Source organism: Pleuronectes platessa, chromosome 20, assembly GCF_947347685.1.
Source record: "Pleuronectes platessa chromosome 20, fPlePla1.1, whole genome shotgun sequence".
NCBI lineage: Eukaryota > Metazoa > Chordata > Actinopteri > Pleuronectiformes > Pleuronectidae > Pleuronectes > Pleuronectes platessa.
The window spans coordinates 17,931,049-17,946,451 of NC_070645.1; the positions used below are offsets into that span (position 1 = coordinate 17,931,049).

The following is a 15,403-nucleotide window of genomic DNA, read 5'->3' on the forward strand; positions in this document are numbered from 1 at the left end:
CTTTTTTCATGCATTTATGAAGCGAAACCGTCTCTGGTCTTTTTATGTCGAATGTGAACATCAGTTCTGAGGAATTTAATATCTCTGTGTCTGGGTTTGTTTCACAGACAAAAGTGTCTTAAAGAGGTTTCCTCGGACTGTGGATAAACTGTGATCCACATTTTTCTCATCAAAATATTAAACATTTATTAAAAAAGGAAAGTCACATCATTTGATAATGGAAATAATGATTTGGTTCAGAGCTACACCGATATATTTGAGTATATCAGTAACTCCATTGATTAACTTGTGCCTTGATACAGAATCAGTGACACTAGAAGAAGAACTTTAGGGTTGTTTATAGCACTATTGTTTCTCACTCTCTCTCTCTCATATTGTATATCTTCATGTTTTTGTTTATTTTTCCCTTGATTAGCTGAAATAACTTGTTGCATGTAGATTCTGGGTCCCGGCCTCATTCATATCAGCTGAACATGCTTTGCTCATGATTCTGTCCAGGATCTGCTTTGCACCGCGATCGATTTTTATTAGTCTGCACTCGCTGCTGTAAAAAGATTAAGACCCCAGTGATGAAAAGCACAACCTCATGATTTAATTAAATCTTCTCAAGCTGCTGCATGACAAGTTCATTCGGCCCCAGAGGTCCCCGTTGGACAGGACTTCTCTTGTGTTCCCTTCTGTTGCATCAATCACAACCCCTTCTTCTGTCCTCGCTATCATTCACAGACCGTGGACATCCACAAAGAGAAGGTGGCCAGGCGGGAGATCGGGATCCTGACCACCAACAAGAACACGGCGAGGACTCATAAGATCATAGCACCGGCTAATATGGAGCGGCCAGTCAGGTACATCAGGAAGCCCCTTGACTACAATGTACTGGACGATGTCGGCCATGGTGTCAAGGTGAGAAGGTTCCTCCTGTTTTTTTGTTCTCTAATCATTTAATCTCTTCTTTCACGTTGTCGCTCTACTATATCTAATGTTCTACCCTCCTCCAGCTCTGTCTTGCCCCAGGGATTCATATCTCCCCCCCACTCCTCTCTCTCTCTCCCACTTTGACTTGTTTTCTCGCTCCATCTCTCGTGTTTTCCCTTTCATCTTCAGAAAGAACCCCTTTTCTGACCCTACAGGAATACGTTGCAGCGTGGGTTGGTGGGAAGGGGGGTGGGGGGAGGTTGGAGATGATAAACGAAAGAAGAAAAAAAAAAGCGATTACATCATGTAGCTTTCAGAAACCCTCTCTATTCTTGGAGCGTTGTGAAAGATGTTAAGACATTTTTAAAGGCACTTAGGCCTCGTCCACTCTCGTAATCCTGTTCTCTGAAGTATCTCCAAACCTGAACAGAGGAACCATGTTGTTACAATTGGATTAGGAGTTTATTTTCACATCTGAAAGGCCGAGCTAAAGCGGATTTTGATGTGAGGATCCAGCGGGGATGTATTCTCCATTAGGGGCTCACTTTAGGGGTCACCGGGTCAGCCTGACAGTGGTGGTAATGACATCATTCCCTGACGGCCGCAGGCATTTTTTGCGATCTCCATCCTCTCCCCCTGAGCTGCCTCGGCTCCATCAATCAGCCAATCAATTGCATCTGTCAGACAGATTGGATTAGAGCCCCACCATTACCATCCAGAAGCGTTACAGGCATTGATGAGGCCGGATAAAAGCCATTGTGCCTCTCAATCTATTGTGTAGGGAATTCCATGAAGCGGTTCCGTCATGGTGAAATAGTGTGATGCATTTCGTTTCTCCACCCCGGTCACCAGATTTGTACATATTATTATCAACATATTGTACTTAAAACTCTATAAAGACATTGTTTTATTGCATTCAATAAACAATTCGTAATAAAGCAAGAGTTCAACAATTTCATTAATGTCCTTTTCAAGAGTGAGATAAGTAAAAACCCTTGTTTCTTTGATATACAAGTTGCTGGAGCATGAAAGCTATTAGCATAGCCTATGTTTAAATACTTAAATATATTAGATATCTGTGGTTTATCTGTTTCCAAATCCTAAATCCACCCAACAGCGCCTCTAACAATCAATGTCGATAAGCAACACAACAGAACAAATGCTAAATGGACTATTAAGTGTCCATTTAAATTGAATACAGAGCTTCCAGAGCATGGTGTCAAATGAGTGAAATCACTGGAGCTCCACGGCTGCTCAGAGTCTGTTTGATGCGTCTATTTTAAGAACACGAGGTATCACTCTGCGCCTAATCTCAGTGGATTTTCTCCAGCGTTTACATTGTTAGTGAATACACACACACACACACACACACACACACACACACACACACACACACACACACACACACACACACACACACACACACACACACAGAAGCCCCTGATGCATCCCACATCACTCACATCCTATCACATGCATGTCACAGCCCAAAGAGCAAATCGATATTCAACGTCAATACTCCATATAAATTCACATACTACGCTGTGATGGCTCCGGTCAGAAGCCCCGGCCTGTATGGAATATCTATAGTCATGGTTTAGTTACTGACCAGAATCAATAATTTAATGGGAGTTTAAATCAAGTCCACTGGCTCCAGTTAACTGTTAGGCTCGCCGCCAGCGCATGCTTGTATTGGGCTGAACTGGTTTTACAGCCTTGTGCAGTGTTTGTGTAGTTAAACACCACAATGTGAGCAGCAGTAATAAAGAGAGTAAACACCATGTAGCCCCTGGCATGCATTATTTAATAGGAGCTGTTCTCAGATCTGAATTCAGAGGAATCAGAAGGTGAAATCCATCCAGTTACGTAATCTGATTCTTCTCTGCAGTCGTTATTGTAATGTTAATACATCAGCCGGCCACATCTGGAATCTCGTTGCTGACAGATCATGGCGTTTCTCACAAGTTGTACTGACAGGGACATGAGGCTTTTTAGCATTAATACGAGAGATGAGATTTATTCTTCTAGTCAGCTGATGCCTAATCTCGTCAGAGGAGCTTTCAGGGAACCCAGGGACGATGATGTCAGGGGTTTGATGGTAGATTTAGCTCCTTGGATATTGTGTGTTGTGTCAGTTGTGAGTTTGAGAGATTGATTTTCATTTGGATATCCTCATTGTTACAGGTGATAACAAACTACAGAAATAGGACATGTTTGGTTTGTTCTGACACTGTGTAAAGAAACAATGAGAAACGAGGCTGATATCAGTGTTATCTAATTAACTAATTAACAAACTCGCCTGTTAGTTTAGGAGATGATTGTAAAGTCACCAAGCCGAGTTCCAAATTGGAAATTTCCGATTTTATGTTCCTGGAAATTTAGTACACAAGATAATGAAATCACATCAGAGACTGTTTATGTATTTAGCACAAATTAGAACAACCAGTCTGTGTTTCGCATTTATTTTAGCTATTTTTCCCCCTGGTGAAAAATTATATCTCAGGATGTGTTCATCTCCTTTTATACTGAAGGAGATGATCTTTTACGCCTCTGCTCCACATGAGAAGTCTCTTTGGACTCGACAGTGACCTGTTTGTCCACAATTCAACTTGGACGTTGCTAAAGCATTTCCACGCTGACGCTCCGGTTTGTGGAGCGAAACAGAGACACAGCCGCTGCCAGGAAGATAAGGGAGGGCTGGAGCATTTCCAGTGTGACCTAGATTGTGGATTGAATCCCGTCTAGTGCCGATAACAAAGGGAGTCCGGGAAATTTGGACAGAAAATGCACTCAGCTACTCTGAAGGTTTTTTGTTAAAAGGCGCAGAGAGGTGACTTTATATTGACCTGAGCTGTGAATTTAGCTTTTGGTTTCATTCTCTCTCTCTCTCTCCTGGTGTTTTGATGCTACAATGCTTTCTGCAAAGGCCATTGGGGACGCTGCATTATAGATGAGCCACTTGACTCTGCAGTTGTCAAACTGCAGATTACCCCAACTGCTAAGTTGGCTCTATATTCTCTTTGACACCGGCCCACACGAGCACCAGGCTGCTTTTTAAGTGCGGCCAGGAATGAAATTATCTCCATATGGCAAAAAAATAAATAAATCTAAAAATCAAATGAGCACAAATTTACTCAGTACACTTCAGAGGCGGATTCATGTTTTTATAAAGGCAAAGGTCTTAAAAACAGACTGTCTCAGAATCCCTGTAGAGATAATTCCACTTGTGCACAATAGCTCTTTCCTCAGATCCCAGTGATTTCCTTCCAGTCTGACTCGGCCCCGGGTGTGGTTCTGTTGGTCGGAGTAACGGCTGCAGCAGTCGAAGCCACAGTGTTCTTCTCCTGCCGACCTGCCCAGCTCTTGCTAAATGTTTACCCAGTGTAAATACAGTGTGGAATCGTTTTGCTGCTGCTCCCTTGTACTTTGACCTCCACTGATTCGCTCAGACATGGCCGTTTTGACATGCCCTCTTTCTGTCTCTCTCTCTCCTTTTTCTCCTCTCCCCATTGCCCACACTAAGTGGTTAAAAGCCAAGGTAAGTCCGGTTTGTCACATGACCCATTTTTTCTGTAATGTATTATTGATAGATGCCAGTAAAACCCATGTGATTATTGTCGCCATTTCCCACCTTAGTTCCCATTAACCGACTCGTAGTCCTTTTAGTGAAAGAAACCACACACTCTAAGGAGTTGTAACACCCTCCCTGTCAGTTCCCCTCTGTGTACATGTTGTCATCTAATTTATGTGTTGTCCATAAGTGTTCTGTATTTCATTTAGAATGTTTATAGGCTTCCCAGACGGCTCGTATATGTTCTTAACGAGGTGTAAACATCCTGGAATATACAATAATGCAAATCAGGTTGCTTCTGAAGCTTTCATGGTTACATGCTGGATCCAGGTGTTTTGCAAGACACCTTATTCTGAAACAGCTGCAATCCACCAGTGTCACTATAGACTATAAGTCTCAGCTGACGATCATGACGTTTGGTCTATGTACCATCTGCTAACATGGAGGAGGCTCGGTTTGTGATCTAACCAGCCTCCAGGGGATGATTCAGACACTTTGGCTTTGGGGGAGCAGTCATGTCATCCATCTTTTATATACAGTCTATGGATGTGGTATTATATAACTCTACAAAGGAGTTGTTATCTGGGCAGCCTGTAACATGTGATTCTCGTCATACGTGTCGTCCTCTTTCACGCGTCTCAAGTGATTAGTCTGTTTGAATAAAAAAAACTTTTCTTCTTTAAACCACAGCAACATGGAAACAATCAGGCAGTCAGAGGAGGAACACTATCGAGGACCAACCCGCCGACGCAGAAGCCGCCGAGTCCGCCCATGTCAGGGCGCGGCACGATCGGGTAAGATTTCCACTTTAGTGACCACGGAAGAACCACTATTCCTGTAATTATCATATAATTAATGGAAAAAAAGATACAAGACACTTTATGGGGTAATATTTGAGTGAGGATAGTGAAGAAGTATTTCCCACTGAGGTTGAGGTGTCGTCGTCGTGATGTGACTTCGTGGTTAGACAAACCTTCTTGTAATGTCTGGGAACTTACCTGAACTCCAATCTGATAATGTGAACTGTGTTTCACGCCATGACAGTGATCATCTGATGCACAGCAGCAGCCTGTGACACTAATCGGATATTAATTCCAAGAGTAAACTCCTGTCTGTGGCTCCCAGCATCCAGCTGTGTAAACTGATGGGATTTATGACGCTCCAGTGGATACTCCCTCGTAGTCGTGACGGTTGGATTTACACACAATTAGCATAATTTTTCTCTTTTGATTTGTGTTTTGTTTTCCATCCGCTGCAGCCGCAACACGTCCTACAAGACCCTGGAGCCGGTGAAGCCGCCCACTGTGCCCAACGACTACATGACCAGCCCTGCCCGAATAGGCGGCCAGCAGCACAGCCCCGGGCGCACGGCGTCACTCAACCAGAGGCAACGCACACACAGGTACAAAAAAAAGAAAACTCCACAGTCAGTCACACAAAAGCCTCTCACTGTTTTTCTCCCTTTTTACAGCTGTAAATTCACTGCCGCACAATGTTCAGATAGACCACATCACCGAGTGAAGAAACACAGGCGCCTCATTCATTTTAATGAGATCACTGCATTGTCGCCTCAGAGGACAAAGAAAACGCAGCCTCATCCGGCAGAAAGAGGAAAGAACCCGGCTCGATATTTGTCCTTAAAATCAATGATTCCGAAGGCACAACGTCAGCCAGCACTGCACCAGCCACACATATTCTCTAAAGACACTAGAGTTCAGAACATGAAGTGATTGTCACTGTGAGAACTTTCCACATCTTATCAGACATATTGATCTTAAATCAAACCAGTTCTCCTGGATTTGATTTCATCATCTCACTGTAATATTAAATGAACACGTCTCAACTGCACGGCGACCTGAAGTCATTAACTAAGTCTTTTGCAACCTAATGATATCCAATTTAAAGTGATTAGGAGGTAATTAAAAAAACAAAAACAAAAAAAACTAGTTGGAGCCTTAATGCACAAAGAAACATTCTTCCTTGTAAAATAAAAGACACATTGACACATCATCAGCTCCAAACTGTTTTTTTTTTAATTTCCAAATTTAACCCCAAACTAGACATGTACAGAGTTGAATAAGCAATATTAGAATTGTAGACAAAAGTATATAAGTTAATAACCCATACTATAACTGAGCTACTAGTAGAATCCTCTAACAGCAAAGTGTTGCTAATTAAAGACTGGTTAAGTCCAGATACATTAAAAGTTTAAAATAAAGTATTAATCTAGTAATTAATCTGATGAGGATGTAAAAGTGAGCAGTTAATATGGAGTCTGGCTTGGCTTCATAATATCAATTCGATCTAAGTCACACCCTGTGGCCCCCTGCTGACACTGTAATGTTGAAGTTTTCCTCCTGCAGAATTAATTTAAAGTCTGTAAAAGCTGCAATGCAGCTGCTGCACAGCTTTTTAGAGAAAGTGAAGGATTTACTCTCATTATAATGTGGATGTGAGTGGAATTATTATTTCAGCTGCACTTTATAATTGAACATTGAATATGCACCGAGTGTTTCAATAATGTAAAAAAAGTCAGAATGACTCAGTGCTGGAAACACTCTAAACTCTTAGTTAACGCCTCTTTCTCTCCTCTCCTGCATTACATCCAGAGTTTGTCTGACAAGGCTCAGAGAGTTTCTCACCGCCGCTTGAGTCACTGATATTAATATCTGTAAAAGCCCCTGATATAAAGAGCTGTTTCTCAAAAAAAATACTCCAAAGTCAACTCCAGCATTTAGAGACAACTCGCACTCGGCTCTCGAGGTTTGTTCCGCCCAAAGAAATAATTCTCCACGTGCTGAAAGTAAAGAGCTTTCGTCAAACATGAGTTACGAGTGAGTGAAGTCACCTCATTTGCTAAAGAGCTTATTATGCTGACTGTGATGCTCATAAATATTACATAACTTTCCTCAGTATGTTTGCACGAAGCTGCTCATTCACACGGGAGGCTTCTCTCGGTGCCTCTTCTGCTTTATCAATTAAAACCAAACTCCAGGTCTTTGTGTAGTTGTCGCTTCGCAGCCTTAAAACAAAACGAAAGCCTGTCACACAAACAGCATCACTGTTACTCATCCGTGCTCTGAAGCCGCTCTAATGTCCCTTTAACACACCGGTGCCGTCCTCAGAGTCAGACTGCTCCTGCCCTGCTGCAGCTGATACTGCTGTGGCATCACTATTTGATTATACACTTGGCCGTGCTTATTCAGCTCATCGGTCTCTGTCATCCTCGATTGAGGCTTAAATTCAATAACAGTGTCTCTGTGTTCCAGCTGCTCGATGCCTTATTGTTGTGATCTAATATCTTTCTGTGGGAGAGGTATCACTGTCATTGTCTTTAGAGCACGTGCTCACTGCAGAGTCCTGGTAATAGAATCTGTTCTAATACGCGTTGTGTGAGGGTTGAATCTCCCTCTTATGTCAAGTCAGAACATTTCTAAGCACATTTTACTTTTTTATGATGAAACACATCTTGCTTTTACTCTGACCCTTTTAACAGAGAACGTACTTATTAGCTCCAAACTTTACTTTAAATTTACCTGTTTGTTACAGACTCAGAGGTTGATTTATAAACAACTTCCTGTAGCAGGATAGATGGAACTGGAGCTTCTTTTTTTCCACACCGAAGCAAAAGCTGTGAAAGTTCATCAAGGGATTAGAATGGATCAAACCAAAACATGCAGGAGGGGGTTGAATTAAGACGTTGCACCATGATATTGTTTGGCCTTTATCCCAAAAGATACTTTGCCTCCATCGCCACCAACATCCTTCAGAGGGGTGACCCCTGCTGTGTGTGCCTGGAGAGCCCCGGGACTCCACTGACATGGATCATAGAGGAGAAGGGAGGAGAGGGGGATGATGGGAAAGGGGATAAAGAGATGTGGAGTAAAGGGGGGGGGGGGAGCGCAGGTTCAGTGGGATGGAAGGAGACGGGGGTGAGGGGTTTGGGAGACCAACGGGGGAATCACTTTACAGCCGATGAGGAGATAAGAGGACGAGGTCGAGGCTCGGTGAGGGGTGAGAGGAAGGCAGGAGGATCAATGGAAGAGCAGGGATGAAAGAGGCAGAAGAGAGGAGAGGTGGGGCCGGAGATCCAGGCCAGAGAGAGAGAGAGAGCTAGAGAGAGAGAGAGAGAGGGGTTGGGGGGGATTAAGTCACCAGGCCATTGATCTACAAGCCCCCGGGTCAAACACAGGGTGAACAGCGCTCACACCGGCCACTGACACATGGAACATCCACATGTTCTTCATCCTCACTGGGTCGTATGGACTGAATCCAAGATTTCTAATGCGTTAAATAATTAATGTCAAGGTGATGGATTTGCTTCCATAGAATATTGTATGAGAATGTTTTGGATCTGCAGTTATAAGCATGTGGTGAAAGGATATTTATTATACATTCTGTTCCTGTCACTTTCAAATAATTCAAACATGAATATATGATTTTTAGGGGATCAATGATTGACTTGTCATATCTGCAATAATATCGAGAATGTGTGAGAAAAACAGTGAGTTTTACAGTCTTATCCTCGAAGTAGGACAGGAACTCCGATGCAGTGGAGTCAATGCGTCTGTAGTTTTACCTCTGAGCAGGTTTGCCCTAAATAAAACGATGTCCTCTTTCTCTCCTCCGTCAGTGGAAGCAGTGGGGGCAGCAGCAGCAGGGAGAACAGCGGCAGCAGCGGGGTTGGCATTCCCATCGCAGTGCCTACACCCTCCATTCCCAGTTCTGGACCAGGTGAGTGTTGATAACAGCCACTGTGTTTCTCTCTTCCTACTCATATGAGGTCGGCACAGGATTGTTGCTCAAACAGCTTCAGGCATTTTGAAAAGCCTGCAATAAAAGACCTGCCCCTCCCTGACGCACACAGCCACAGAAATTAGGTTTTGGAGTTTTTTTTTTTATTATCCTTTCCCAGGCTCCAACCACCGCTTTTAAATCCCGATGAGAGAAATATCCTGAAAGTAAAACCTGTTTTACTTTCAGAAACTCATATCAGTCACATTCTGGTTGCTTCGTCACATTCTGGTTGCTTCGACCTGAGGAGGATGAGATAACACTCTTTAAACTCTGACAGGCAGTAATGACAACATGGGTCCGTGCTGTTTGCACAATGCACATACCTGTGTGGGCCTGAGCCTGTGCATCAAGTAACATCACATACTGCAGCTACACATGTACCACGTTGTACCTTTCAATCCAAAGTGCACGTCTGTGTCGACCTTCATAAAAGAACAAGATATTACTTTTAAAAAATGCACTTAAATCTGGAGCACCAGTGTTTATTTATTTTAAAATACAATATGCATGGATGGATATATACGAACGGCCTGCACTGTGGGACGAGGTGTAAGTTTAATGGTGTATTTGCAGATTGTGAGACGACTCGACACAAAGCCTATGTTTACCAGACAGGGATTATGTCCCGGCCCATTGTGTTCTAAGCACAGCTGATTCTCTATCCTACTGTGTAAATAGGCCAAGCTGTGTTAGGTCTGCTGCTTTACAGTGGAATAGTAAGACGCACACACACACACACGCTGCAACACATATTACTGCATTACACACATGCCGGTGCAGTGAGGAAATGCCTTAGTTTGTGTGAGCAGCTTTGCCTCAGTAACAAGGAGCAGGGCTGCAACACTTGGAGACTCACAACCAGCTCTCCATTACAAGTCGGTTTCCATGGAAACACTGGATTCATACCACAGTGAAGTGTGTCAGAGTGGAAGTGCCCCCCCCGAGCCCCGGAGGGTTCTCCAGTAGAGCGATGTTATGTAACGGTGTAGAGGTGCGGCTGGTGGTCGGCCGAGCTTCAGTATCAAACTAACGTAAACACACTCCTTCCAGTCCCGCCCATGTTCGCTCCTCCCCCACCCCCACCTCCTCCTCCTCCTCCTCCCATGGCCGGGTTCGGCCCCCCAGCACCTCCTCCAACACCACCACCACCACCACCAGCACCAGCACCCATAGGTGAGACTCCTCGAAACCTCAAGGCCGCTCCCGTCGTCTCTGCTGCTTGGAGGGTGGAGGAATCAGCACGTCTGTTCTGCTCTGCTCATGGTGGAGAGGGCTCGAATGAGGGGGTGTCGGTAATGATGGGGGGGTTCTGTTTGTACGCACTGCAAGTAAATCTCACCTCGAGGAAAGAAAAGTTTTATCTGTGACTGTAGAAAAAAAAAGATGGATGACGTGTCTCTATTTAATCCTGTTTTACAAAATAATTATAATAATAATCAGATAAACAGTCAAAACTATATTTAAACAAACGTGATAAGAACTAAACCTGAAATGACAGGACCCATGTTCAAGAAAATTTGATTTAACGTTTAATTTTCACTTTTTTGTTGAACTTTAATTTATGACCTATACTGCAGCCAACCACCAGTGGGCGCTAAATATGTTTTGGCTTCACTTTCATGGAGCCGTCATGTCGTCCATCTTTATTTACAGTCAATGGTAAAAAACTACTTTAATCCGGTTTCTACTAAAGCACTTTAAATTAATAAGTAGACACAATTCCTAAAAGCATTAATTAAGTAATGAAAAAACCTGTTTGCTTGTTTGGCAAATGCATATAAATAAAATTAAATAAATTATTAATGTCTTTTCTCAGCCAATGAACTTGTCGACCTGAACTCCTCAGCTGAGACTTCCTGGTTGTTCGGCTCTGTGGCGTCTTGCAGTGTGAACAAACTGGCTCAATGCTTCTGGCCCAGTCGAACTCTTCTGTGGTCACTATAAAGAAATCCTGGGCTTTCGTTTGTTATTTCCTTTTCTTCAGTTGTGGTGGTGGTGAACTTAATTCTTCATTTGTCTTATATCATGTAATAATGAAGTCTCATATCACCTAATCACTGCCTGCAGAACCTTGAACCTCATTTATTTACATTTGATCCCAAGCTGCTGAAAACCTCACAAAACACTAAAATCCTTCAAATGAGACACTTCACTGGCAGAATGGTATAAAGTTAGTTTACCTTTAAGGGCTATGAGACTTCTTTATAGCACAGGTAAAGTATGTCGCTCCTCAATTCTTTTATTGCTTTACTTTTATTTTATATATTATTATTATTTGCACAAGAAAATAATCTTGTGTCTGTCAGATAAAGGAATTTATTTCACACATTCAAACTTTTCTGATGAGTGGTTTTGAGACATGCACTGAGATCTGGAAACTTTCCTGAGGGGCTTTTTTTGAGAAAGCAAATGTCCGACTCCAGTGAACTTTAAATTCTCTGCAGATTCTTCCACAGGAAATCGATTCACGCTAACAGCTGTAATTACCTCGGCCGAATCTTCACTTCCTCCGGTCCCACCCATCCCTATCTGAGAGCAGGGCCTCCCCCGAGACGCTGTGCGATATCTAGAAATATGAACAGGAAATACCCGAGCAGACCCAGAGTTTAACCCCTTCTGTCCCCCACGCTGCCCTTTGTTGTTTGTGGAACTCTCCCTGCTCGAGTCGACATTTTTAATCTTGTCCAAGAGAAGGTTGTTCAAAGTTATTTTGCTGAAACCTGGAGGATTCGTCTGTTCTGCTGCTGCTCTGATCTTTTTCCTGCTTCCCCCCCTCCTCTGCTACGTCTCTGAAGAACCTCAAAGTGCAGGATTTGCTCTTTATAACCTCTCGGGAATCTTTGTTTTCCATTTTACCCTCATGAGATTTCTGTGGAACGCTTTCACCAATTAACAATCTGTGCTGCTTCCTCTGATTTGTTATCGATTGTGTCTGCTCCGAAGGTGTTGGTCTCTAATCAGTGTTTAAAAGCTCTCGTTATCTTTTAGCTGTTGATGATTCATGTTTTCGGTGCTTTTTGTTTTCTCACCCTCTCTCTTCCCCTCTCTTCCCCCTCTCCGTCTCCTCTGTCTAACCCCCCCCCTGCCCCTCCTCGGTTCTTCCTCTCTTTCTTCCCTGGGTGTCTGTAGTGGTGGCCCCTGGGCCTGGTCTGGGCCCCGCTCCCATGTCCCAGTTTGGAACCATCTCGCGGCAGATCTCGCGGCACAACCCCTCCAACTCCTCTGTCTCTATGGTTTCGGCCACGGGCACCTACCGCCGGGCGCCGTCGGTCACTTCCCAGTTCTCCTTGCAGCAGCAGCAGCAACTACAGCAGCAGCAGCTTCAACTACAGCAGCAGCAGCAGCAGCAACAGCAGCTACAACAGCAGCCTCATATAAACGGAGGCACTCCTGGCTACGGTCAGAACTCAAGTAAGGCCCTTCTGTCTCCAGTCCCAGCCTGATTCACTCCATCTTCCAAATTATACACTGTCACAAACCAAGGACAGATAACGTCTGTAGCCAGGGAGAAAGTTTTCTAAAGGTCAAGCTTGAATTAATGACGTCTCCCTTCAGTCTGAAAGTGCCGGTTAAAGCCTTTTCTCTCTAACCGAGGGACGTCTTCAGTATTCATGCAGAACGCGTCGTCCTCGAGTTCCACAGAAGATAAGATGCAGACAATCGATGTCTGCTCACATGCAACAGTCAGCGTTTGGCCTCATGTAGATACAATTTGATGTGTAGATGTATTTCTCTTGAAATATAATATAAGGAAGTAAAACAGTTTTGAAAGAATGATTTCTAAGATGTCTTTATCAAACCCTTATGACAAAGAAATGTAAATGAGGAGAAGACTGAAAGATTCTTGAGTTAAACGACCTTTAAACCTGCAGGAGGATTTTATCTTCTTCAAGAATCTGGTCCCGCTGTATAAATCACATTTGCACCTGGTGGAGATCAGATCACAGTGCGACTCAGACAACGTCCAGATGTGGATGATCGTCAGTTCATTGTGTGTTTGCACCTTGAATTCCTCCCGCTCCAGATGTGGGTCAGCTACAGATCACACAGTAAATTCTCAGCTTTGTGAAAGTGGCAACGCGATGAACATCAAATCAGTGGCATTGGTTCTAATTAAATCCGAGGAAAAGTCTTTAAAAATGTAAAATAAGAATTCAAAGTAAAGAGTTGAGCAGCCTCGTCCGGCACATTTCAGGCAAACAGCGCCCCCTCCTGGCTGCTGACCTTAAAGCCACGGTGACAGAAAGTTAATCCGTGGTTGATCCTCTGACCTCACTGATCCCAGATCTGGTGTGAAAGCTCATCAGTCAGAGACGACATCACACATTTCAGTCGTAGCAGACCTGCTGCAGACATGTGGATGGATTCATGTCATTACTTCAGTCACTGGTCATGTTGACTCCGTCTCGTTCTGTTTGTGCGAGCTCTCGTTTCCTCTGTGGGTCTCTTTAGTCTCTGTGTTTGTTGGGATCGGTGGGGTTCACCTTTAACGTTCTTGGTGACTGACGGGCTTTCTCTCTCTCTCTCTCTCTCTCTCTCTCTCTCTCTCTCTCTTTATGTTTTTTTTATCCTCTCTTTCTCTGTCTCTTCTTCTTTCGCCGGCTTTCAGTGTCTATCGCTCCTCCTCCTCCCCCCATGCCCCAGCTGACTCCACAGATACCTCTGACTGGCTTTGTGGCCAGGATGCAGGAGAGCAGTAAGTGAAGAGGAACTGAGTCGTACTTTCCTTTGTATCTGCGCCAGCGATTCCCATCACCCAGCATGCATTGTGTCTGTACATCCTTTCCCCTCTTGTCTGTTCAGATCAATGATGACCGACCTCAGCAGCAGACTATGCTGCTTTGACAGTTTTATTTCTTAGGAGAGATAGAATGTGACCTTTTAAAAATACATTTTGATGTAGATATTTAGGTGATCTAGTTTCTGTCTTATAATCTAGAGCTCATATCTCCGCCAAGGCCCAACAGTCCCCTGATGAAAATTCATTAGATCTGGATTTTTACGTGGATCTGCACCAAGTTGCACACTCATAAATATCAGTCCCAAGAAATGACAAATTTTTTTTAACCAAGAAAAATGATCATTCACTGAAAATCAAGGGAAATGTTTTAAGTCTCTCGATGTGACAGAAAGTGAACAGAACGTTCTTGGCTCCGCCCCCTGATCTGGATCAATACCAACATTTTATCAGTTTGTTTCCTTGTAATCTGTTTAGTAATTTCTGCAGAATTCTGCAACAGTGACAACAAACACAAAAAAAAACAAAGGTCACTGCAGGGCAGGGCCGGAGATGACTGGACTCTTTAGCTCCCCCTGGCGGTGTGAACTATGAACTACACTAATTTTTCAAATCAGCAATTCAGGATGTCAGGGGTGGACGTTTATTAACCGATGAGGTTTAAGGATTTATAGTTTTAGAGAGAACTAAATAATACAACATTAAGTTGTAGAGTAAAGCCACTTATATACATTTTTTACAGCTTCTTCCTAAAACACTACATAGCATGACTGTGCATGTCAGATTTATGAAGTGTTGCTGGTTCTGGTTCAGATTCAGAGCCACAACCAGAAAATCACAATCATCATTTCATCGTGTGATGGACGTCCTCTAACAGTGATGCTTCCTGCTCGACCTCTTTAATCTTTAAAACTGCATGTTTTATTAATCCTGCATGTTTCAGCCGCCGCCCGCTCCATCACAGGCCTCAGACAGGAAACTCCTCCGTCAGCTCACTTTCTGTGTGTCTGTCCAACCAGTTGCAGATACTCCTACTCCTCCTCCCCCCCCGCCTCCGGATGACCTGCCCATGTTCGACGACTCCCCTCCCCCGCCGCCGCCTCCGCCGGTGGACTACGAGGAGGAGGACGCGGCTGTGGTGCACTACAACGACCCCTACGCTGATGGAGACCCGCAGTGGGCCCCCACGAACTACGTCGAGAAAGGTTGGTCTCAAGACGCCACATTTAAATCCACCAGATCGCACACACTCATAAGTACCAGTCCCTCGATGGGCCTGATTGTTTCCATCACAATCCAAAAACCTAACCTCCCTGGAGGAGGTAAATATGGCGAACAAACATAACTTCTTCCGGTTTCTCAACAAAATCCCCTTTTCTCTT

General features: G+C 43.8%; 1 protein-coding gene across 10 annotated transcripts in view; it reads left to right on the forward strand.

The window, feature by feature from the left end:
• Nucleotides 1-15,403, forward strand: part of abi1a (abl-interactor 1a) — a 38,987-nt gene that overhangs the window by 22,023 nt on the left and 1,561 nt on the right. Inside the window, exons 3-11 of one of the 10 annotated variants that reach the window (XM_053412966.1) lie at nt 727-903; nt 4,439-4,453; nt 5,177-5,280; nt 5,745-5,888; nt 9,120-9,224; nt 10,208-10,233; nt 12,359-12,694; nt 13,893-13,979; nt 15,041-15,226. In XM_053412966.1, coding sequence (XP_053268941.1) covers nt 727-903; nt 4,439-4,453; nt 5,177-5,280; nt 5,745-5,888; nt 9,120-9,224; nt 10,208-10,233; nt 12,359-12,694; nt 13,893-13,979; nt 15,041-15,226 — 1,180 coding nt within the window. Of the gene's footprint in view, nt 1-726; nt 904-4,438; nt 4,454-5,176; nt 5,281-5,744; nt 5,889-9,119; nt 9,225-10,207; nt 10,234-10,333; nt 10,457-12,358; nt 12,695-13,892; nt 13,980-15,040; nt 15,227-15,403 lie in introns of all 10 variants that reach the window. The other 9 variants (XM_053412959.1, XM_053412967.1, XM_053412961.1 and 6 more) reach the window with 9 other exon arrangements.